At 51.0% G+C, this 24,219-nt stretch overlaps 2 protein-coding genes across 2 annotated transcripts in view; one reads left to right on the top strand and one right to left on the bottom strand.

Moving 5' to 3' along the window:
• CRACDL (CRACD like) overlaps positions 1–24,219 on the top strand; it is a 66,574-nt gene that overhangs the window by 38,638 nt on the left and 3,717 nt on the right. The window contains exons 4-7 of the mRNA XM_004594257.3: positions 1,165–1,303; positions 1,648–1,809; positions 5,877–6,089; positions 9,106–10,771. Coding sequence (XP_004594314.2) covers positions 1,165–1,303; positions 1,648–1,809; positions 5,877–6,089; positions 9,106–10,771 — 2,180 coding nt within the window. The remainder of the gene's footprint in view (positions 1–1,164; positions 1,304–1,647; positions 1,810–5,876; positions 6,090–9,105; positions 10,772–24,219) is intronic.
• Positions 12,292–13,540, bottom strand: LOC105942312 (U3 small nucleolar RNA-associated protein 14 homolog A-like). Its single transcript, XM_036497810.2, is given in 1 exon segment — positions 12,292–13,540. A coding segment is annotated over 1 exon segment (1,101 nt). The 3' UTR covers positions 12,292–12,439.

The raw sequence follows: 24,219 nt of genomic DNA on the forward strand, positions 1-24,219 counted from the left end.
CTGGGGCTAGAGAGAGTGCTTGGAAGGTGGGGCACGAACGCTGTGTGCCCCAGGACCTCAGCTCAGAAGGCTTGCACAGGCCATGCAAGGGCACTATCTTGCAGGTCTGCCCTTCTCATTTCTTCCGCTGTCTTGTGAGGATGCCACGACAAGGCAGGCCTCCACCTTCAGCCCATCAGGGTCTGTTGCTCTCACCTTCCCCAACATCTGTGGCACCTGGCCTGTGCCCACTCTTCCTTTCTGCAGATCCCCAGCCTTGGACTTCACATGTTGTCACCCCTTGTCTTTGCTGTCAACAGAACCACCTGGCCAGTAGCTCTCTTAGGACGCTCCTCTCTCTGTAGTGCCCTTGAGAGTGGCCTGTGGTATTCAGCAATGCAGAGGGCTTGTAAGGTTTCATTTTTGTAAAATAGCTGTTTATCTGTTTGATGTATTTCAAAGAGCAATACAGAAAAAAAAAAAAAGAGAGACAGAAAAAGGTCTTCTGTTTACTGGCTCTGTCTCCCAAATTAATGCACAACAGCCAGAACTGGACCAGACTAAAGCCAGAAGCCTGGAGCTCCACCTAGGTCTCCCATATGGATGGCAGGGGCTCAAGTGTTTGGACTGTCACCCACTGCCTCCCAGACACATTAGCAGGAACCAGATCAGAAATAGAGGTGGAGGAAGCAGGACTTAACTCTGGGCCCTCGGACACAGGATGTGGGTGTTCCAAGTGATGACATAACCCACCAGCAGCATTTTTTTTAAATACAATTTTTCCACCTTACGATTGGCATACACTATTCGGGGCATTTAGGGGGTACAGTGTGGCATTTTTTAATACATGTATACAATGGGTAAGGATGAGATCAGGCTAACTGGGGGACATCATTTATTGCTTCTTTGAGCTGGAAACATTCAAACTCCGCTCTGCCAGCTCATGTGACATACAATTAACTACTCTCAAGTGTAGTTACCTTACTGTGCCATAGAATAGTCAACGTCATTCCTCCTGTCCAGCTAGCCTTGTACCCCTTCACTGTCTCTTTCCACCTCTCCTCTACTCCTTACCCTCCAAGCCTCCCTTTTCATCCTGAGAAACCCCCCTTCCCTCCCTGCCCCCCGCCAAGGGTTGGTGAGACAGGGGGTAGCCTGCATCTCACAGTGGCTCCTTTCTCCTAGGGAATCAAGGGGCACTCCGATGGGCAGCCGGGCCCTCTCACATGACAGCATCTTCATCCCCGAGTCGGGACAGGACCCAGCTCGACCTGTGCGGGTGTTTTCCCAGGAGAACGTGTGCGATCGGATTAAAGCTCTGCAGGTAAACATTCACCTGGCAGAGGTGGTTGGAGACGTTTCCTAGGTCATTGTGGCTGAGTCTCTGGTGGATATGGTGGAGTAGAGTCATGTGCACATCATAGCATCTCAGTGCACCAGGTCATGCCTGGATGTCCACTCTCTCTGGATGACAGCTCAGCAGTGTGTGCTGTAGCACACACCCTTCTAGTTCAGTCCCCTGCCCCGTGCAAGGCTGTTGAAAATATCCCATCCCCATGCCTTTCCCCGCCCCTGCCCCTACCTACAAATGAACCAGAGCAGGAAGATATGTTGATAGAGCTTGCTGATGACATTACTTAGAGTACATGTTCTTTGTTCCTGATCTAGTTAAAAATCCAGTGTAATGTGAAATTGGGGCCACCTCCTCCAGGGGGGATTCCTGCCAAGCGAGCAGAAGATGCTGGCATGAGCTCTGAAGATGACGGACTGCCCCGTAGCCCCCCTGAGATGTCCCTGCTACATGACGCGGGTCCTAGTACAACCATAAAGGCAAGTACACCCCATGTCACCAGATGTCTCCATCAGTACCTACTAAAGAGGGCAGCTGTCTAGAGCTCTGTGTGTGTGTGTTTGTTCCCCCAAGATTTCCTGGGTAAGACCAGGACACTGGAACCTGCTCTGGGCCCTTGAGCTGTGTTTTCATTTTTTTTCCTTGAGGAGAAATTCGGGTCTGGTTAGGAAGTGTGGTCTGGGTGACGTTTTTGTGTGTGTGTGATGGTGATCTATTAGAATACAACCCCAGTACCTGTCTTTCCTTCCTGAGAAAATGACCCAGAACCCCTTTCCAAAGAAAGGAAACATCTTTGGGTCTGTTTTTTGTTGTCGTGACATTTGGACTGCGGAGGAAGGAAGCAATAAACACACAACACGTCAGCTGCAGAATCCTGTCTGAATCTTAGGGCCAGAAGAACTTGCTGGTTTAGAGTTGGAAATGTGAGGTATGTTGCAGCAGGCACTGGCCAAGCGGGTGAGAGTTTAGGACTTCAGCAAAGGAGGAACTCAAAGAGCTGAGCTCATTGCAGGCCTAAACTGTTAGCACACGAGGCTGCTGCTGTTTCTGCACAAGTTACTTCATTGTGATCAGAAAATCAACTGCAGCACAAGGTGCTCATTTAGAAGAGATGCCCTAGCCGAACACCTTCCCTGTGGAGGCAGGGCCCCCGCACCTGATTATTCTGTGTAGTTGTGGCTTCCCAGGATATCATAGACTTAGAAGGACTATGGTGTGGCTGCATTCCAGTCAGCCCTGGGCTTGGAGATTCACACGGACCTGACCAGAAAATTAGGATTCCACCCTTCCCCAATAATTCTGCTCAAGCTGAGCCTGCCCCTGCCTGTCCCCATAGCGGTCTCTGAAGGTGGTGGGATACACACATCTGTTCTCCAGCCTCAAGGAGTAGGAAGAGAGGGTGGCAAGGGTGGTGTGCATGCCGTCAAGCCAATCCTGTACTCCTTAGCACCTGAAAATCCTCCTGTGTGCAGTTGTATGGCTCCTGTCTGGGAAGCAGGTATGACTTTGTATATTCTGGGCTGCAGGATAAGAGGCCGGCCAGGGTGGACTGCCTGCTTTCTGCCTGCTCCCGTCCCACAAAGCTCTGACTCTCATAACACACCACTTTTTTGCGTTTGGCTGGGACAGGTGGGAAGGAACACAGGTAGTTTCCAACCCCGTTCACTGCAGAACAGGCCCAGCTGCAAACCTGCACAACATGAGAAGCACCAGTTCCTCACTGAGCTAAGAGGGGAGCCCTTCACCTCTCAGATTTCATCAGCCATTGGGTCATGCAAGCAATCTACCCACTTTATAGGAAACCAAACCACATGCTTTAAGACTTAGTAAGGCTCCTGCTTCCCCAACATGAAGAAGAGCCAGTGATTGTACTTGGCACCAGAATGTGCTGTGGGCCTGTTGGCCAACCCAGAGGGGCCAGCAGCGCACCCTTTCCAAGCATGCTTATATGACATGGGATTGGATGGGTGATGCCTTGAATCACAGAGGATGCATTGTGATGGCTTCCTTGTTTTCTGGAAGACACCTTACCCAGACTTATATGCTTGACAGATTATTGCAGGGGTGAAATAAATGTCGTTAGTGGCAAATATTTGAGGATGTGGCCAAGGTGATATTTCCTGGCAGGCTAAATTTCTCAGGAAGTATGTACAGTAAAAATTTCATGACCACACGAGTCATGAATTTGATGATTTCAAAGGCAAATCTGACATTGTGCAGGCCTCCTGCTTACAAGGTGCTTCCTCTCTGCAACAGGGTTGGCAGGGCTCACCACCCATGGCACAGCCCTACTTCCCTGGCTTTTGGCCTGCTACTCCGTGCCCACATGTAGCATCCTCAGCCTGCTCCATAGTGATGGGACCTTGTTTATGAGGTGGGACATTGGAAAGCAACTGTTATTCAGTGCCATTCTCAAAAAGCTGCTGTATTCCCTGCATCCTAGGGCCACACATTCAACCTCTAAATCCTCTGCTTCCAGAATCATCTGGAAACATAAATTCCATGGAAAATGGGGTGTTGGGAGCCAACATGGTTGGTGTGACATCTGGGTGAATGCTGCCAGTGACCCTGTTTAACACAAGGCAGCTCCCCTGCTCTCCTCACACTCCCCCAGTGTGCTGAAGTTACTGATGGAAGACAGAAATTTTTCAGACTCTTGGTCATAGGGCGTCAATTTGTCTGGGACCCAAATACTCTTAGAATGGCAGTGGAATTGGGTTCCTGAGGATGTGGTATGGGGAGGAGGGGGATAGGACAATATCAGTGAAGGGTTCACACATGGGACAGAGGTCGGGGAAGGTCAGCCCATGCCAAGGTTCCCAGCCTAGGGGCTAACATTCGCCCAACGCAGCACTTTATGTGCCCAGGCAGCACAAGCAGGCTCACCCCTTGGAAGAGGGATGAGCTGTTCACCCCTTGGGGTGACAGAAGGCCCATGTTGTCACAGAGTTTCACCTTTCTCACCTGAGCGGTAACCGTCTTTGCAAAGGGGCCTCATCTTTGTCTTTTCCCATGAGTCCCAAACAGTGAGCAGAAAACTTTCCTATGTACTGTTGATGCACTGCTTCTCTAGGCGGTGGTAAAACAAACAGAAGAATTCTGCTTGGTTTTTGAAACACGCACGTCCTGTCTGTGACGCTTAGGAGGGATAATCTGGGAGACCTGTAACTTGCGCGATTGCAGGTGGGTCCTTGGCCACCACAGTAGATAAAGCCAGTGCTGCTGTTGCAAACAGCCCCGATTCCTGCAGTTTATTGTTTACGTAATTGTTCTGCCTGTGTTGCCTTAAGTACTTGACTAGCTCAAAGAATCCAACTAGGTGATATCCGTTTGGATCCCTTTCCCCCTTTATTTTGGCAATGTCTCCTCCCCAATTGCAGCGCTCATCTCTAAGCGGCCTTTCTGTGAGTTGAGAAAGTGAGTCCTGTCCTGAGGCTGTTCCTGTTCAGGCGGAGTCCCCTGTGCATCTTAGCCCTCTGACAAGCATCATGCAGTGTTGCCAAGGCTCCTGGGGACTAGCTCCCTCTGGACTCCCAGGGAGCTTTTGGAATGGGGCCAGGGAGGACAGTACTGGCGCTTTGCTCATCACTTCTTCCCTGAGAAGACTGTTTTCCTTGGGTCTTGCTCCATCCCTGTGTGGTGAATAAAATCATATTGCTGTGTTTGAAATGTAAACTTGATCCTAATCCCGAGCACCGTGCTTGAATGGAAAGGTTGGTCAGATGGATTGTTGGTTTCTTGATTTTGGTCAAACCAGAGCCCAGCATCTCCCAGGTTCTGTCCTCTGCATCCAGGCCACTGCCCTGGACTACACATTCTCATGGACCTCAGTGCCAGATGCTGAGTCCTCTCAGAGCTCACTCGCTGAAAGGGGTGTCTCAAAATGTTGCCCACACCCTTCCACACAACTGCCAGCATCCCTTTTCCTCCTTGGAACATGTTTGCTCTCTGCTGACTGTCAGTGCCTCCCAGCTGAGGTCTAAAGTAGAAACATCTAACAGGTACTCAAAGCCAATCGCCCAGAGAATGAGTGAGAGACCTAGAATGAACACAACTCCCATGGTGAAATGCCAAGTGGTGGGCTCCAGCTCTTAAAATCCCACCCCCTGGCAACATTCTTGGGTTTCCAGAGACAGGCACAGGTGACTCCACTCTTGCAAAAAATAGGGCTGGTCCCTTTCAGCAGAGAAAGTCGCCCGTTTGTCTGAAGTGCTATGCCGACTCTTGCAAGAATGGTGATGGCAGAGGCACCCTGCAAGGGAGCCTGGACCCAAGCTCATGGCCTCAGAGAGGAGTGCCAGATCTGCACGGGTGGGCTCCACACTTTCAACCCCCAGCCACTTAGCTCTCTCAGGGAGGACATGCCCTGCAGCCTGCCCTGTGGAGAGTCGGGGGAGACGTGCAAGCGTCATCCCGCAGAAGGCTCAGAGACAGCATGGGGGCACCAAACACGGTGAGAGGAGAGGATGCACAGGTTGGCACTTCCCACTTTCACTTTAAGGCGGGAAGCTAATGCTTGCTGCATTTGCTCCTTGTCCCACCAAAGGTGTCCTTCGTCTCCTCATCCCGGCCACCATCTCCAGACCATGCGAACGATGCTGCCATCTCCTCCCGGACCTCGGACAGCAGCCTGGCCCCCGTGGCTGACTTCAGTTACCCCCCAGAGTCCTCCTCCTGCCTGGACAACTCCGCGGCCAAGCACAAGCTCCTGGTGAAGCCCCGGAACCAGCGCTCCAGTAAGATGAGGCGGCTGTCTTCGGTAATTGCACAGCTGACTCGGCACCCCTGGCCCAGCCCCACCTGGCCCCTCTACCCTCCCTTTGTGGCTTCGAAGTGTGTGTGGGACCCTTGCCACCTCACCTGCCTGGTGGGGCCTGTGAGCCTTCAGCCCTGGAGAAAGTGAGGAACAGGGTGTGGGATCAACTTAGGCACAAAAGATTAAGCCACCCAGGCCAACGTCCTTGTCTCCCTCCTTTCCCTTCAGTGTGATACTGGAATGTAGACGCATCACCCAGGAGAGGCATCAGGCACAGACACTGGCTGTGGCCGTGGCCACTCAGGATTCCAGGGACTCCTTGATGAGGGGGAATTTTTCTCTTGGGTACATGGAAGGAGCTTTTTGTAAACTCGTACCAACTGGTAACTGGTTAGGGTTGTGTTCTGAGGGAGTGGGACAAGGCCCAATTAACTCCCGTCCTTGTTCTGAGTGGAACAATGGCTGTAGGCCAGCCACTTCTGGCTCTCCTGACTGCATTTTATCTTCCTGGGAGGTCTTCTGCTGTGGTAGGGGCGTGTGCCACCAGCTACAGCCTGGCCAGGATCCCCTGCTACAACCTTTCCCCGTACTATCCAGGGCTAAACTGTAGCTGTCTTTGATGGCTTTTGAACTTCGTTCTTGAAACCCCATTTTGTAGACAAACAGGAAATGTGATGTAGTCAATTAGGTAAACATACACACACATTCATTGCTTGATTCCAACCCTGCCGCTTCTGTGTCTGTCCCCACCCTTCTTGTCCCTGCCTGTTTGAACTGGGGCAGGCATGGGCATGGTAGGTTATCAGAGGTGTCTATATGTTCCTGCCTGGGTATGGAGCTTCACCATCCCTCCATGCTCTCTTGGGTTGTAAGCAGAAAGCCTCTGTCCTTTAGCGTCCACAGCCCCCTCTGCCCCTTGCTCATTAGGCTGCTTCCCAACTATGAGGACCTCCTCTTTCCCCAGCCCCTGTCAGGAATCAGGGAGCTTCCAGCTCGCTTACTGCTCCAGGTGAGGGAAGGAGTGACGCTCCTGCTGCTGCCCGCTTACCCCGGGCCAGCCCCGCCTCTGGCCTTAACTGAACAGTGCCTCATGCTTCTCCCTGCAACTCTGATCTCTCACAGCGTGGGAGCTTCTTTCTTCTTCTCCTGCTGCCTCACCCCTCAGCCCCCACACGTCCTCAGGGTCCCCATGCATCCCTCTGTTTGGACAGCACAGCTGTCCTTGCCTGGCCAGGTGATCTCTGGCTGTGTACCAGTGGGTGAGGTACATGCTGTGTCACATCATCTGGGGCCTGAATCTTGAGAACTAGGGGGAAATGACTGTTCATATCTTTTTACACACCTACGGGTGTTGCAACCTAGCTCAGGCAGATCTACCCATAGACTGAGGTCTCACATATGCCAACAGTTGCTGCCACCTTGTCAAGCTTGGCACGCCCCCAGCCCTGGTACTCCTGCTCACCAACATGTAGAGCCTAGCAGTCGAGTGCCCACAGTTCACCTGCCGGGCATTCTTCCATCCAGCCTGGTCTCCGTGACCACCTCCTCCAGCTGCCAGTGCCTCAGTCAGGATGCACCCGAGCTGGACCTTCTCCCCAGCTTCCCACTCACTTGGTCTGGGATCGCAAATCCATCATTTTAACATGTAACCTGCATCTGAAGAACTCTCCACATTTTCCTGCAGTAGCAAAATGCCCGTGTCATGGCAAAGTTGAAAATGCACAGCTTTAGAACATTCCCTCTATTGATATCTTGACACCTCTTCCTCTTTTTAAATCCTAAGAAACAGAACTGTGTGTTTGGGCAAGAGTTGGCTTAGGTGTTGTTGTCACAGTCACCTGGTTGTTCTGTAAGCAAGCAGATGCCAGGTGGAAAATGTTAAAATAATACAGTAGCAACAAAACCTACCGCAAACACGCCATGGAGAGTCTTGCTTCCTGCTTTTGAGAAAAGGGAGACGAAAAAGGTGATTATGCAATGGCCTGGATGACTGGAGAAGTCTGAGGTCATGAACTTTACAAAAAGATCAGTCTTAATCCCTCTCATCCTTTGGACCATTTTCACATACTGCTTTTGAAAAATGTGTGGTTACCTTGGTGTCCCGTGTCTTTCCAGGGGAGCTGGAACTGATTTTGAGACAAGGAGGAGGAAGCTGGACTAGAGTCCAGGAACCTTTCTGAAAAATGCCTCAAGGCCAGCCGGGCTTTGGGAGGCCAGAGAAGGGAGGGCGTAAGCTAAGGGAGCAGGAGGCAGAATTTGGAACAAGTCCTAGTATGGGGGGGGGGGTGTTGCTAGTGGAGCACAGGGTGCTAGCAGGTTCCTGGCAGTAGGGTGGGGTGAGGTGGGCAGGCAGACAGGCACTCAGGCCCAGCTTCTAGGATCAGGGTGGAGGCTTGGTTTGACCTCAGTATGGAGTACAACAAACAGCTTAAGCCCCGAGAACACAGGACTTTATTAGCCATAGATGCCAGATTGTGTTCTACAGGCCGTCATTGGCACTGGCCACGTTTGCCACGACATGAATTGTCTTTTAGGAAGGCCAGGCCACATGAGGGTGCATCCCTGCTGAGGCACATAGAGCACAGCTGTTCAGCTGGGCAGCCTGTTGGTTCAGCCTTGACTTCTGCACCCTTAGCTCTCTCCAAGTGCAGAAAGAGGGAGTGCTGGCCCCTGTCTTCTTCAGTTGAGTGAGCTCACAAGTGTTAGAGCAGGAGGCCTGGCAGATGTGTGTCTGACGTCAGTCCCCTTGCCTCCGCTCGGCTCTGTCTGCTGGTTGGCAGCTCAGTCCCACAGTCAGAGGGGATGTTTTATTTTGGGGATGTAGCTGCTGTTGTGCTACTGACTTTGTGAGTCAGTAGTCCTGGCAGACCAGTAAGGGAGCGATGTGGACAAGACACCTGTGTATGAATGTCCAGCTTGGGTACTTTCCCGAAACACTCTGGAGACTGGAAGAAAGCAGGGAGGTCATCGGCTTCTTGTTTTCACAGCAGTGGTGATGTCTTTTTTTTGTTTCTCTTAGCGGGCACAATCTGAGTCCCTGAGTGATCTGACCTGCACACCAGAGGAGGAGGAATACGAGGAGAAGCCACTGCCCCAGGTCCAAATGGAAGGGACCCAGGACTGGGTGCCAGACAGAGTCTCTGAGCCCAGGCCTCTGGCCACCTTGCTGCATCCTGGAGGGCCCCGTGCCAGGCGCGGGCGCCTACAGCACTCCCCAGCACTCAGTGCCAGTGTGGAGGAAGGGCTCTCCCCTGCAGATGAGCCCTTAAGCCTCCCGACAACCCCAGAGGTCAGTGAGCCTGCATCAGACCCAGCTCCCTCCTTGCAGACCCCATGTCTGCCTGATGACGCTGTACACCCCAGGCCCAGTAGTGCAGATCAGGAGGAGGGGCTGCCTGCCACCGCCCCAGCTCTCCCGGCTGTGGATACAGTAGAGGAAGCCATGTGTGCAGAAGAGGTAGTGTGTACTGGAGACGTGGAAAGCCCATTAGCTACCCACTGCCCTGAGGGAGACACAAAACCTCCTGAGACCATCACCGCCACTATCTCCACCTCAGAGCCAACATCTGAGCTGGACGAGCCAGACAGAAACGTCCCAAAGGAAGCAGAACCCACACTGAAAGTGCCCGGGCCCGAACAGGCTGGGGAAGACACTACCGTAGTGCCCTCCCCAAGCCCACCAATGCCCAAGAGCTGCCTGAAGCACAAGGCCTCAGCCGTGAGCATGGACCTCAGTGGGCCCCCTGCACCTGCCTCTATGGAGTCCCCTCCAGCAGAGACTCCTCTCTGTGTCCCTGATGGAGAGGTCGTTCCCCTGGAACACCCCAAGACTGAGCAGGCCGGGTCTCCACAGGAGGGTCCCCAGAAGGCAGTGCCTGAGCGGAAAACGGAGAGAGGCAATGGCAGAGGCCGTGGCATCAGCGAGCTGCGGAGCGTGAAGAAGTTCTCCGTGTCCTCGTGCAGGGCGCGGCCTCGGGCAGGTGGCTCCCGGCTGCCAGGACATCCTGGTCCCGCTGGCCCCTCCAGTATGCGCCTGCCCCTGCTGAAGAGTGGCCTGGCCTGGCGGAGCGAGGCAGCTCTTGATGACCTCCAGTTGCTTCCTGAACCCCAGATCGTGAAGCTGGACCCCGTGAAGCCAGCAGTCTGTGACCTCCAGGACTCCGGCGACACAATAGCCAGTCAGGCTGGGCAGGGTGGGAGCCCACAGGAGGCAGTATCCATCACGCCCAGCACGAAAGAGCCCTGCCCAGCTGCTCGGGAGCTAGCTGCAGCTGAGGACAGAAACCCCTTCCCAGTGAAGCTGCGGTCCACCTCTCTGTCTTTCAAATACAAAGAAGGCTCTTCCCAGGAAGCCAAGGGGATCAAGCGATACAGTGCCGAGGTCCGGTTGGAAAGAGGAGGGCTGACACTGCTCCCCAAAGATGAAAAAGCTCCCCCAGGGACAGCCCCTGTGCTTCGAGGTGCCAGGTCCCCCAGTGACCAAGGCAAGGTGAAGGCCCGGTCCCCGGAGCAGCTCAGCTTCAAGCCACCTCTGCCCAGAAAGCCGCTTCTGCAGAGTTTCACCCTCCCGCATCCACCTGCGCCTCTGGAAGCCAGCCCCGGAGAAACAGAGAAACTCATCCCCCCATCAGACTCCAGGAAAGAGAGTAGGGCAGTGGAGAAGAAGTCACTACACAGGGCAGCTGGTAAGAGCCTGGCGGGCACGTGTGGTGGGGAAGGGGCTGAGCAGGGGTCCGTATTGGCTGGAACACCTCATGGGATGTCTGCTCTCTGAGCATGCACCTTGAGCAGAGGAACTGCAAGAGTCAAACTGTCTTAGTGCTGCTGATAATCTTGCTTTGCAGAGTGGACATCAGGGAATGAGATACCATGGCTTGAGAAGAACAGAGAAATCAGCTGTGTAGACATAAACTGACTAGGGGGATGTCAGAGCTGAACCTGCTGGGACTCCCAGTGGATCCCTCAGATGCTTCTCTCACTTTTTATTATCTTAGGAACTCAGTAAGACCGCAGATCTCAAAGAGGTGCGAGCACACATGTTCACATGCTCTGGTGTGGGTGTACCCAGGGCCTCACGTCTGAGCTGACTCAAGGCCTGGCCACACCCGGAAGTAAAGGAAGCAGCTGACTTGTGTATTAGCAATAGTCTTCTGCCTCTCCTCCCTGTCACTTTGGGCGAGGGTCAGGTGGACCTGCCTTGTGTGTGTGGAAAGGATCTCGTGGGCTTCTAGAGTCATGAGTCCTGGTAAAACGGAAGCCCCTCAGGGGGTGGAGAGCCAACATCTGCTTCCTGTTCCAAAAGGGAGATAGTGTGAAGACTGGAGTAGTGGGTGTAAGAATCATGGAAGGTGACTGTTAAGATGAGCAGAGACAACGTTTAGCCTTTATCTTGCATTGACACTTGTCACTTCTTGTTTGCAGTGATCCCAAAGGGATGAGGACTGTCTGGGGCACGGGCATTTGAAGTGAGACTTAAAGACTCATTACTGGTGTCATCTTATTCATAGAAATCAACATGCCAGAGAACAAAACATGTGTTTGGGGAGGGATCCAGTAGGATTTCCATGGCAAATTTATTTATCTATTCATTTATTTATTTTTATTGGAAAAGCAAATCTGATTTACAGAGAGAAGGAGAGACAGAAGATCTTCCACCCTCAGGTTCACGCCCCAGTTGGCCGCAGTGGCTAGAGCTGAGCCGATCTGAAGCTCAGAGCAGAAGCTTCTTCTGTGTATTCCATGGAGTTGCAGGGTCCCAAGGCTTTGGGCCATTCTTTATTGTTTTCCCAGGCTCTAAGCAGGGAGCTGGATGGGAAGTGAAACAGCTGAGACACAAACCAGCCCATATGGGATGCCAGTGCTTGCTTGCAAAGTGAGGATTTAGCCATTGTGCTGCAGCCACCCCCCAGCAAAAAAAAAAAAAAAAAAAATATATATATATATATATATGAATGAATGAAATTCCTGGCTATTTTAAGGGTTGAGTAGGTGCTTAGGACTTCAGTTAAGTAAGGCAGAGAGGAAGTGAAATTTGATGGCGCTTAGAGAATCCTGTACCCTGAAAAGAAATTGCACACACAAGAGGAAAAGTGAACTCTTACAGTGCAGCAGAAAAGCAGGTCTGAAGATGCTGTGTCTCCCACTTAGGAGGTTAGCACAAGTGCAATGGATACAGCGCTTTGAGTAGGGCAGCAGGGTGTTTTAAGTAGATAAAAACACCTTTATTTCTAAAATGTGATTTAGCCACATCCACTGTGTGGAGCCAGTTAGGAAGTGGATCTTGCAGCAGTGGAGACAGGAGGAATGGTCAGGGCTATGTGTCCCGGGTACCAAGATGTCACTCTTCTGGCCATTTAGTCTGCAGAGGTATTCTGCAACTGTTTTCTCTGACTTGTAGACAGTCGTTTGGGATTGTTCTGCATGACGGAGAGGTCTGACCTTGGGGAAGAGCGGTAGCCCACATCCTCCGCTTTTATGGGCGTAATGATATGGCCTGGCTTCGTGACAGTCTTGGGAGTGGTCAGTTTCTGGAAGGCCCTCTGGGTGTTCCATGTGGATCCTATAGGGGTCTGGATGGTCCTTTCAAACTGCTGATGATGGGTAAAGGGATATGGAAGCACACGCACCTGATGAGCTGCGACATGGATATTGCACTTCTCATTAATAATCACATTGGGCAAATTCTTGTCCTTTCGTGGAGGCCCCTCGGGGGCTTTAATCAGAAACCGGCGTCTTTTCTTGGCACTGGGCTTCAGGCCCACTCCACCCCACTCGCCCCAGCCCGGCAGGGTCAGGTCCACATCCTTTGGCTTACTGGCCTCCACAGCTTCCCTCTTTTCTCTCAAGAAGTCTCTGATGACATCATCCCCAGCAAAAGCTTCCTTGATTATCTGCTTTTGGTCTCGCTCCTTTTCATCTTCCAGCTCCTGTATCGTGGGAACAGCCAACGACTTCACAGAGGGCGACTTTGTGGTTAGGAGGTTCTGTAGATCGATCATTTGTTCCTTCTTTTTCTTTCCTGTAGGGGCATCAGAGCTCCTTGCCCTCTGCCCTTGAGCCGTGGGTCTGGGTGGCTCCTGCTGCGGAAGGTCCCCTCTTTTGCCTAGGTCGTCCAGCTCTTCTAGAGTCTGTACTCTTTCTGGTCTCTGCAGCAACAGAGGTTCCTCCTCTTCTGGAGCTGGGGCCGCCTCCTCTCTCTTGGCCTGGACAGCAGTGCCCACCGAGCTTACTTTTTGCTTCTTGGCTCAATGGTTGTCCTTGTTGAATTTCTGAGATAGTGTCCTCAATTCAGACAGCACCTCCTGGGTACTGGAATCTTGAGGTTCCCTACTGTCCCCTGGCACAGCATCTTGGGTGAGCTCAGCTCTTTTCCTAAGAGATCGCCTTTCTTCAAACTCTTTCAACAAAGCTTCTTCCTCTAGTACTGGCTTTTCATCCTCCTCGCTTCCAGCCATCTCAAAGCAAGGGCAGCCAAGGACGCACACAATGGCAAAGAGCTCCCCACGTGTGGTCTTCCTGATCCCTAGACCCCTAGGCTGCTCTATTAGTATTTTTTGCTGCTACCTCTGCTGTCGCTACATTAGGATATTCAGGAATGGTGCCCTGGGGCATCCCTAATGTATCTGCCTGTATGCCCTATATTCAGGGCATAGCGAAAGACCTGCCCTGCAGATTTCCAGCAAGGTATTAAAGCTGCTATTTAAAAAAAAAAAAAAAGCCACCGACGTGGCAAAGGGGAGTTTGCATGGATGAATCCCTGCCATCAGCACCATTCACCTGCATGGCCTAGAATTGAAAATGTCTCTCTAGGGCTTGCTGGATGAATCAAACTTCGCATCAGATGCTCAAGTTCATAGAGCAGGGAGGGAAGCTGCAGAGGGTAATACCCAAGCCTAAGGAGGCTTTCTTCCCTTCAAAGTGCTCGGCTTGGTCAGCAAAGACTGTAGTTTTCTCTTTAGTATTTGTGGAACAGCAGCACTTCAAAAGAATCATCTCGCACAGCCAGGTGAATTCCAAAGTGAAGGAATCTGGGCTAGTTTATCAGCAGGGATAATGACTCTGATACTCATTCAAAGAGAGGGCAGGAATTACATCTCTGAGGTAATTTTCAGGGCGTGTGGTATTTGTGGGGCAGGTGATAGAACAGGATGTAAGTGCTGCCTGAACCCACCCTGACCTTTGGGATCCAAGGGCTGCCTCACACGGACTGGAACAGAATCTCTGGAGCCCACACCTTCCCCGATGCTGGGTGATGCTGGGTGGTGTTGGAGCCCACACCACACCCTCCCTGACACAGAGTCTTCTTTGTGGGTTTAATTCACGATTATTACCGCTACTCTCCATATTGCTCCCAAGTTAGAGCAGCTGGAGGCGATTTCATCTATGTAAAGCATACAGATAATAAAAATCTCAGTGACAGCAGTATTCCGTTTGCCGGAGAGGACCTAATTATTGCTGTTTGTTATCTTGTGGTGGCAGGTACTTTGCCCAGAGTTCCCATCTGGATTACTGGTTCTGTTGTGGGGACTGTGTGCTGCTTTGTTCCCAGCACTCGGGCTTCCAGACACCTGTGCTCCCTTTGTAGGAAAGGGCAGATCCTTCAGCAGCGAGGACAGCAGGAAGCATGCAGTGGTTGTTGTCGTAAACGCGGGAACGCGATCCTCGGGGGCCCAGTAGCGTGGTTACCGCAAGCCCAGCGGAGCACTGGTGCACAGAGGCAGCTGTTTGCAGACCTGGGCTGTAACTCACTGTCTCGGGAGAGAGAAGGCCCAGAATCATATGCCTCATTCATCTGCACAGGAACCACACATCTGTTGCTGGGCTAAACCATTCCAGAGTCTAAGTTACACATTAGGAAGCAGCTTTCTGCACACAGGGTTAGAACGCGGACAAAGAGGGTTGGACGACTTGGCTGGGAGAATTGTCAAGTGCAGAAAATGTATAGGAAGACAGTTGTCACTCTTCAGTGCCTTCCCCAGCTGTCACCTGCTCATCGTTCCTTCTGGTCTGCGTCTTACTTCAGTGCTGGAGGATGTGGGTCTGTGAGATTTGTCTTGCAGCCACGTGTTGGTGGCTGGGAGAGTAATCTGAGAAAACACCATTCTCACCTGAGGACCTGCTGTGGCTGTCAGCATTGGCCTGCAGTGCCAGCTTACCTGCTGCCAACAGGACTGCTGACACGTGACACACCCCACACCCTGGGCTCAGACCCTCTTTTCCTAGGCTACAGTACTCATGCAAATATTCCCTCTTTCTGCAAATATTTAATGTCCTTCTGCCACATGCAAGCACTGTTTGGGCCTCAGAAGATGCGGGATTTTAGGGAGCCCTACCCTCAGGAGCTCCCTTAGAAAGCAGGCAGCTAGATGCTCATCTTGTATTTGGGTGTCAGAGTCAGCTTTTGGGGGGAAGTAAGTCAGGAACTGTCACCTTTCTCTGATGACACAGTTATTTCAGATAGATGTAAGTTTGTTGGTTAATATTAAGTTGTGGGGTTTGGATTAGGCCATGCATGATGCTAAAAATGCATCCATATCTTTTTGATTTCTTATTCATTGTGAGGTATGTATTTGTTTATTTGAAAGGCAGAGTTATATAGAGAGAGGTAGAGGCAGAGAGAAAGAGAAAGATCTTCCATCCATCAGTCCTATCCTCAAATGTCTGCAATGGCCTGCACTGGGCCAGACCAAAGCTTAGAGCTAGGAACTTCATCCAGGCCTCCCCCCACCCCCGTGGGTGGTACAGCCCCAAGCCCTTGGACCATCTTCCGGCTACTTTTCCCATGCTCATCACCTGGATGGCAAGTAGAACAACTGGCACCTGAGCCCATCGTTCATAGAGGGTAGCTGCAAGTGGTAGTTTGACACACTATGCCACAGCACTGGCCTCAAAGAGATACAATCACAGCAAAATTGTTGGAGTATCATGCAGGGCACTTGGCTATATGTAACAGGAGTTTTCACACATATGTAATAAGAACTCTGTTTCCTCCACGCTATCCCTAGCACCCAACATTCCACTCTTTGATTCTCTAGTGTCCCTATTTTAGATTTGATATGTGAGTGAGAACATCTGTCCTTTTGTGACTGTCCTATTCCACTTAGCGTAACAGCCTTAGCAGTGTTACATACGGCAGCAATCCCTTCCTTATGTAGACTGAATAGCACTACATATCTTTTTCGATTCTTTTCAGAGAACTGTAACTATCTGTTAACATCGTTTTCATTTATTTGTGTGTGTTCGCTTTCCAAACACTTACAATGGCAGAGGCAAGACAAGGCCAAAGCCAAGAGCCAGAAACTCAGTCTGTGGCTCTCATGCGGCTCTCGGGAGCCCAATCACTTGAGCCATCTGCATTGACTCCCAGGACCCGCACTGGCAGGAAGCTGAAGTCAAGGAACCAGATGTAATTTTTTAAAAAAACCTACCTTGCAGCCATGGGTCTTCAGAACATCATCTTTCCCTTCTCAGCCCTGTCCTGACAGAGTGTTGTCAGCACTCTAATCTCCATGTCTCCACCTTTCCCGTGTCCCTCAGACCGTGGGTGTCTTACCCTAGCAGGCTTCCCAGCACAGGGGCCTTTCTGTGAATCTGCTCACATAAGACACACATCCCCAATTCCCACCTGTTCCCAGAATGCCCTCTTGCCTTGACCCCTTCGGCCACAGCAGCCAGCTACCTGAGAGTGTTGATTCCTGGGCACTCACAGTTGAGTTTCTCCACAACTCCTCTTCCCCGTTTTCTTCCCTTCTCAGTTGTCCAGACACTCCAGCCGTTAAAGAACATTTGAAGTAAAAAATGCTCGAAGTCCTAAAAATGATAGAAAAACCACTTGGCAATTTCACTGCTTGCAGACATGTACCCTGGGACGTGACAAGATCTAGTGAACTATGCATGAGGGTCAGGACACAGCAGTCAATCGGCAAGTTAGTGTGAGCACAAAGGCCTGCCCTGCCTGCCAAGCCTCTGCTGGTATTAGCAAACCCCAAAGATCAGAGCTCTTGCTGCCACCAGCCCCAGCAGGACAAGGCTTGCCTACCCATCCTGGCCCTACTGCAGCTCAGCATCTGCAAGCCCCTCCTGGGTGCAGCATCTCTGCAGGATGGAGTGCTCTGGGTCCTCTCCTCCCTGTGCCAGGTGCATGCCAGCAACAAGCTGGAACTTTGGCCTTGGTGGCAGTGGCACCAGTGTCCGTTGTGTCAGGGCTCTTGACTCTTCCAGTTGTATTCCCAGTGAGCCCCTAACCCCCAACCCCTGGCCAAAGGTGATGGCAGAACTCCTGCCATCCTCAGGCCCTGCTCCAGGCTCCCCCAACAGGAGCACCTCTGTGTTGGAAACCCTTGGATGCGCCATACCCAGGTCAGTACTCCTGCAGTCTGCTCCCTGGTCGCTCTGTCCCACAGAGTTTCAGTCACACAAGTGCAAAACAATGTAGAGGGGTTGACCATGGCTTTCCAACTAAGAACATCAGAGATGCCTGAACCAGGGATCCTTTACATGTGTAGTTGAAGTCATAGACTCACCCCTTAGTTGCACATCCGTGAGACTGACCAGCAGAATATGCAGAATATACAGGGTACAAGCCCAAATGAACCAACAGGTAAAGAATCAGGAAAATTAAAAAAATAATAATACTGATTCTGAGTTGATCCAGGTGCTGAAGTTATTAGAAAAGAATTTTCAAGGAACAATAATAAGCACTCTTGAAATGAATGAAATTCTCTGCAAAGAAATAGAAATATCTGCTTAAAATAGGTATTTTAGAACTGGAAAAGCTGGAGTGATTATATTGATCTCGTACTAAGAAAGCCTCAGAAAAATGACCATCTTGGATAAAATGACATATAACGCAATGATAATTGAATGCTATTGGCAAAGTGATCGTGTCCAGTTTGCCAAAGACCTGTAATCCTAAATGTGTATGCTCTTAACAGAGCTTCAAAATGCATAAAACAAAACCTGGTGGAACTGAGAAGAAAATTAGACAAAGTCATAGACTTTGGTAATCTTAAGTCAACAATTGTCCTAACTGGTATTTATAGAATACTTCACCAGTCATAGCGCAGTCAATGTTCAAGTGCACATGGAACATTCACAAAGATAGATCACATTTTGGGTCTCTAAACAGCCCTTGTTAAATTTAAAGAATTACCACAATAGCGTATCTAGAGAGAGGATGTATAGCTTGTCCCATATTGGCCTTTGGCTCCTGACTCCAGCTCATGTGTATCATTGGAAGCAACAGCAATGGTTCAAGTAATTAGTTTCCTGTCACCCAGGTGGGAGACCTGGATTGAGTTCCTGGCTTCCACTGAACCCAGCAGTGTTAAGAGCGTTACTTGTTTGGTAGTGGAGGCCAGCTGTCTCAGGGCTAGGAGATAAGCTTCAGCCACTGCCTTTTACTGAGAGCCTTGCTTTCGTTGCACAAAGTGGCAGTGCAGCCAGTTTGCTTTTAGGGGAGCTCCCCGACTAACTCTGTGCTCTGAGGCCCATGCCTGGCTCACCAGGGTCTCCACTGGGAGATGTGTTGGGCTGGGCCCACGCTGGGATCAGTCCAGCCATGATGTGCAGAGCACTGGACAGCCACACCTGAGGTCAAAGGAGGAGCATCTGAGCATCCACAGCCTGCACTGGGAACCTGGCCTCTCCTCACGTCAAGGCCAGGTGTGATTCAAAACCTGGACGGTTGTTATGAGCATCTTCTCACGGGTCTCAACTATACGCATTAGAGCCTTTGGAGTCTTACAGCTGGAGGCTGGAACCATTAACAGTAGAATTCAGAGCCCCATTTGGGTCAAGACTCCCTCTTGTGTTGAGGGCGGCCATTCCCCCGGTACACAAACCTGACTCTCGTAGCTTCGAGGCCTGGACTGGCTTAGTTAGGGAGCATGAAATGCTGCTTCAGCGTGTGCTGTGTGTATGTGAGTGTGTAAGATGTGTCACAGAGACTGTCCACTATGCCAGGCAAGAGTCCCCGTCTCAGTCCTCACTGGTGGTCACCTCTCGAGGTCGAAAAACCTGCCAGGAAGGTTCAAAGGAACTGTTGCTTTTGTTCCTGCCCAATGAGGATTTAAGATTGCAAGAGAGGAGACCTGGATTCAGGGGAAAGTGGATTTCTGAGAGCAGGTGGACTGACTGGCCCTGGTGGTCTGGTGTGGTGACGGTATGACAGGCTGCAGACACAGGTGCTGTCTTTCCCAGGCGCACCATCTGAGCTCCAGGATGTGAAGTGAGTCTGCAGGTGGAGCAACAACGTGTCTGCCCCTGCTGACGTGGCCGGCCCCCGTCTGGAGAGGAAGTGGGGGCAGGGGGAGGAAGTGGCAGACTGGCCGGGTGAGCGGCAGGCAACCCTTGGAAAGGACAAGGAGCCCTGTGTGCAGCTGAGGCCTTCCTTGGCCCTTTGTTGCATCGCAGCATGCAAACAGCTCTGTGGTGCGTGCCTGCCTGCCTCCTGTCCCTGGGTGCACTTGGAGCCAGCTCTCCTTCTTGCTTTCTCTCAAGCTTCCAGAGAATTCTGTTCCCTATTTTTCTTTCCTTTTACTTACTCATTGGAAAGGCAGAGAAAGAAAGAGACCAAAGAGGGTTCCCACCAATTGCTTTCACTTCCCAAGTGCCTGGCTAGGCTGTCTGGAAAGCTGCCACTCAATGCAGGTCTCCTACATGGTGGCAGGTAGTCAGCCACTCGAGCCATCACTGTCACACAAGGTCTGCGTTAGTATGAAGCGGAAATCAAGATACAGAACTGGGTGTGAAACTGAAGAGACCAGAGAGGGCTCCCACCAATTGCTTTCACTTCCCAAGTGCCTTGAGTTGCAGAGAAGGAGAGAGCTTTTGTCTGTTGGTTCTTTCCCCAAATGACTGCAGTGGCCAGAGCTGGGCTGGTCCAAAGCCAGGGGCTAGAAACTTCTAAATCTCCCATATGGTTGCAGGAACCCAAGCTCTTGGACCAGCCTTTGCTGCTTTCCCATTAGGGAAACTGGGAACTGGATTGAAAGTGAAGCAGCTGGCACACAAAACTGTGTCCATATGGGATGCCAGTGTCACAGGCTGTGACTTAACCCTCTACACCAAAATACCAGCCCCAGTATAACTTAATCACTAAACTAAATACCTACCCATTATAGCTTTTTATTGAAGAATATTATACCTGTTGAGAAGTGCATAGATCACATGTGTGAAACCCAGTGAATTTCTCCACACTGAACTCACCGTCAAGAAACAAAATGAGACCAGCAGCCCAGAGCCCCATCTATGCCCTCTTCCTGCAGGTTTCTGGGGCTCCTCCCTGGATTGTGGATCTTGTGTGGGCTGCAGGAAGATCCTCTGACCTCCAAGGCTCCTGCTGAGAGCCTGGGGCGTCTACTGGAGGTTCAGAGTCCTTCTCACCTGTAGATCTAGAGTCACCACAGGCCTGGCACCTGATGGGCGCTCACAGCTACACTCCTGTCTGTGTGTCTGAGGTCGTCATGTCCTGGAACATCACCACACAAACACTGGATTTACTAAGTCCTGAAGCAGTCGGTGCTCCTGAGTGAAGTACAAGACTGCATTGCTGTGAGACTCCAGGGCAACCTGCACAACCTTGCTTGGTGTGTGTTGCTGTCCAGAGATGCCTTACATAACATACACTGCTGGCTCATTAACATCAGACCCCCACACAGCAGCCTGATTAATACACGTCTTCTCTGTAAAGCACGCACATCATCGGTGTCTTGCACAGAGCAGCGCTAGGTAGCAGTTCTTTGTTAATACTTGGGGACCATTTTAAACAGAAGACTCACCCCACCAGAGACCCAACAGCAAGGCACCACAGTAGTCCACAAAAAGGAGGTGATAACAGTGTAAGAGCTGAGATCAGAAGGCAGGGTATAGTTGGTTCGACTTCAGAATGAAACATATGGACTGGACAACTCAAGTTTTTTTGTTTGGTTTGGTGTGGTTTTTCCACCCTGCATGTGTGTATAGATGATTTCAAACACAGGATGACCATTGATTGGGATTATGAATACACATTAGCAAAGAGATCCACAAATATGGAATTGGTGAGTGAAGACAAACTGTGTATGTTGAATAAGGAAAGAGTAATGAGATGTTGAACTTGGAGGTGGAACACAAGCCCATCTCCTGTCATTTTAAATGGGAATTAGGGCGTTGACATTGTGGTGTAGCACGTTAAGCCACTGCTGTGATGCTGGCATCCCGTATGGACACAGGTTCATGTTCTGGCTGCTCCAGTTCCAATCCACCTCCATGCTTATGGCTTAGGAAAGTAGTGGAGAATGGCTCAAAGTCTAGGGACCTTAAACCTTCATAAGGAGACCCAGAGGAAGCTCTTGGCTTCTGATTGGCTCAGCTTCAGCCATGGCAGCCATTTGGGGAATGAACTCAGTGGATGGAAGGTCTTTCTCTGACTCCTCTCTGTACATCTGCCTAACCAACAAAAACAAATAAGTCTTTAAAAAAAAAAAAAAAAAAGTGATGTGCCCTGGAAAGCAGTGGAAGATGACCCAAGTGTTTGGGCCGTTACACGCACATGGAAGACCAGAAGAGGCTCCTGATTCCTGGCTTTGACCTGGCTCAGCCTCGACTGTTGCGGCCATTTTAGCAGTAAAACTGACTTCGACTTCCTGCTAATTCAAACCCTGGATCACAGTAGGTGATGGATCCCTGCCACGGAAGAGAGTCCCTGTTTGAGTTCCCTGCTGCCACTTCTGCATCTACTCTCAGCTATTACAGGCACCTGGGACGTGAACCAGTGGATGGTCTTTCTCATCTTCCCCATCCCTCTCCCATTTTCTGCTCCCTCCTTTCTTCCCTCTCTCCTCTACCTCTCAAATAATTTTTTGTCTAAGTGAGATCTGGCTCTTTGAAAAGCTCTTATGTCGAGACACTCAGCCCAGTTTCAAGATGATGCCTGGGGCAAACACCTCAAGCCTGCCTTCCGGGGAGATCTCAGACGTTGCCCCTGGGCTGTATCCAGGAGCAAGAGAGCTGACTGTGTAAGCCAGGACCCAATACTGTATAACAAAACCAAGATACCCAAGTCCTTCCCCCAGGAAGCCTGTTGTGACCCTGCAGTGGGGGTGAATCCCAGTGTGTCCCCAGGCCCCACCTCTGCTCCGGGGAGTGGACTGTACAGCCAGACAGGAAACACTTCTGAAGCAAAGGTGGGTCCTGTGACAGAGCTGTGACAGGATTGTCACTATCTCTCTTAAAGGCCTGAGGCAGTGTTGGCTGTTCTGGCTTCATGGCAGTTGCACAAAACAATGATGACACATGTTACTTTAAATCTGAGGAGACAGAGCACCCACCCACAGATTCACTCTCCCAAAATGATCTCAGTGGGCAGGACCAGGGCCAGAGGCAAAGCCAGGAGCCAGGCATTCAGGCTGAGTCCCCCACTGGAGTGCCTCCCAGGGTCTACACTGGTGGGACACTGGAGGCAAGGCCAGGAGCCAGGGATTGAACCCAAGCAGTGCTGCATCCCAGCCAGCTTCTTCCCTGCTGAGTCAAAAGCCCACCTGAAGCATCCGCTTTCCATCAGAAGTCTTTCTGAGAAAATGCAGATGTTTTGCACCAAAGTGAACTTGCTAATCCCATCTGTTGGAGCCCCCTTTTATTTTCAAGACCTGGGAATGAGCCATGCGGGTGTGTTTCTGAGATCTCAGTATAACCAAGAAAAATTAAAGGAGGATGCTCAAGCATTAACACAAATGCCTTGGGCTGTGGATTTATGGGAAACATTTTCCCCCTTTTTATGCTTTTATCTACCAGAAGGGAAGAGAAGACAGAGAATGTAGCCACAGCCAGACCCAGTTTATTTAAAAATAAACCTGGGAGCGTCTCCCTCCTGGGTGAACACACAGCAGAGAGCACCTTCCCTCACAGCCTGGTGGCTTATACAGCACAAAGTGAAGTGTGAGAGGCTTCCGGGACCTGAACAAAAGCTGGGCTGCCCAGACAGTAGCCTGGGCTACCTCTAAAGGCCTTTTGAGCTGGCAGTGGGAGCTGGGCAGAGTTTGGGCTGAGCGTGAATTCTGAGATTGAACAGCTGAGATAGAGGGGAGAGAGCATGGGGGAAGTGTCAAGCTGTGGCTAGATACTTCAGAATCCAGTGGTCAAGGCAGGGCAGGATAGGACTGGGTGGGGCAGGGCGGGGCTGTGGTAGCAGAGGAGGGAAAGAGAGGGCCTGCATGCTGTTATGGTGAGAGGCCAAAATGCATCTAAGGCTTTAAAAAAGGAAAGGCAGATACACAGAGAGAAGGAGAGACAGTGGGAAAGAGCTTCCATTTGCTGGTTCACTCCTCAAGAGCCATTCTGAGCCACAGGAGAGAGAGAGAGAGAATGAGGCTAGAACCCCCTCACCCTCCAGGGGTCACAGCAGCACCAAAAATGGGGGTTCCTGTCCTTCTCCCCTTCTTACTGACCAGGGCACCAAGAGAGGCTCCAACTTGGTCTTGGGGCAGAGAGAAAAATAAGAAAGTCAGACTTGTATATTCCCAGCACGCAGCAACCTTAACTCACGCTGGGACTGCTGGTGGGCTGCTGGAGGGTGGCCCCTGCATGAGTCGCCTGAGTGACTCAGGCCAGCACAGGGGCCAGGTGTGCAGGAGGTCAATATCTACTTCGTTTGGGCTGCAGGCAGGTTTAGGGTCATGGGGGTAAGGTGGGGGGGATCAGAAATGGAAGCACTTAAACCAGAAGTTTCATGGGCGTAAAATAAGCTCACTTCTCTTTTCTCTTGGTCAAGGTAATAAATTCACATAATATTAAAATATGAAAAAGCAGATAATTGACAAGTAAAGAAGAGGGAGATTGACCCCAGTTTGGGCCACCAGAGATAAGCTTGAGAGGCTGAAATTGGCCTAGTCCCTAGGGTGCCTCTTTAAGTGCATCGAGCGCACACCCTGAGAGTATCAGCTCCACTCCCAGTTCCAGCCGCTTATGAATGCATACTTTGCGAAGCAGCAGTGATGGTTCAAGTGGCTGGATCCCTGCCACCCACAACTAGCTGAGTCCCAGCTATTGGCAGGCATTAATATAGAATGAGACGACAGGTCTCTCTCTGCCCCTCCTTTTCAGATACGTAAGTGTGCTTTTTAAAAATAAATAGATTTTTAATAAGCTGGCATCA

Source organism: Ochotona princeps, chromosome 8 (genome assembly GCF_030435755.1).
Source record: "Ochotona princeps isolate mOchPri1 chromosome 8, mOchPri1.hap1, whole genome shotgun sequence".
NCBI lineage: Eukaryota > Metazoa > Chordata > Mammalia > Lagomorpha > Ochotonidae > Ochotona > Ochotona princeps.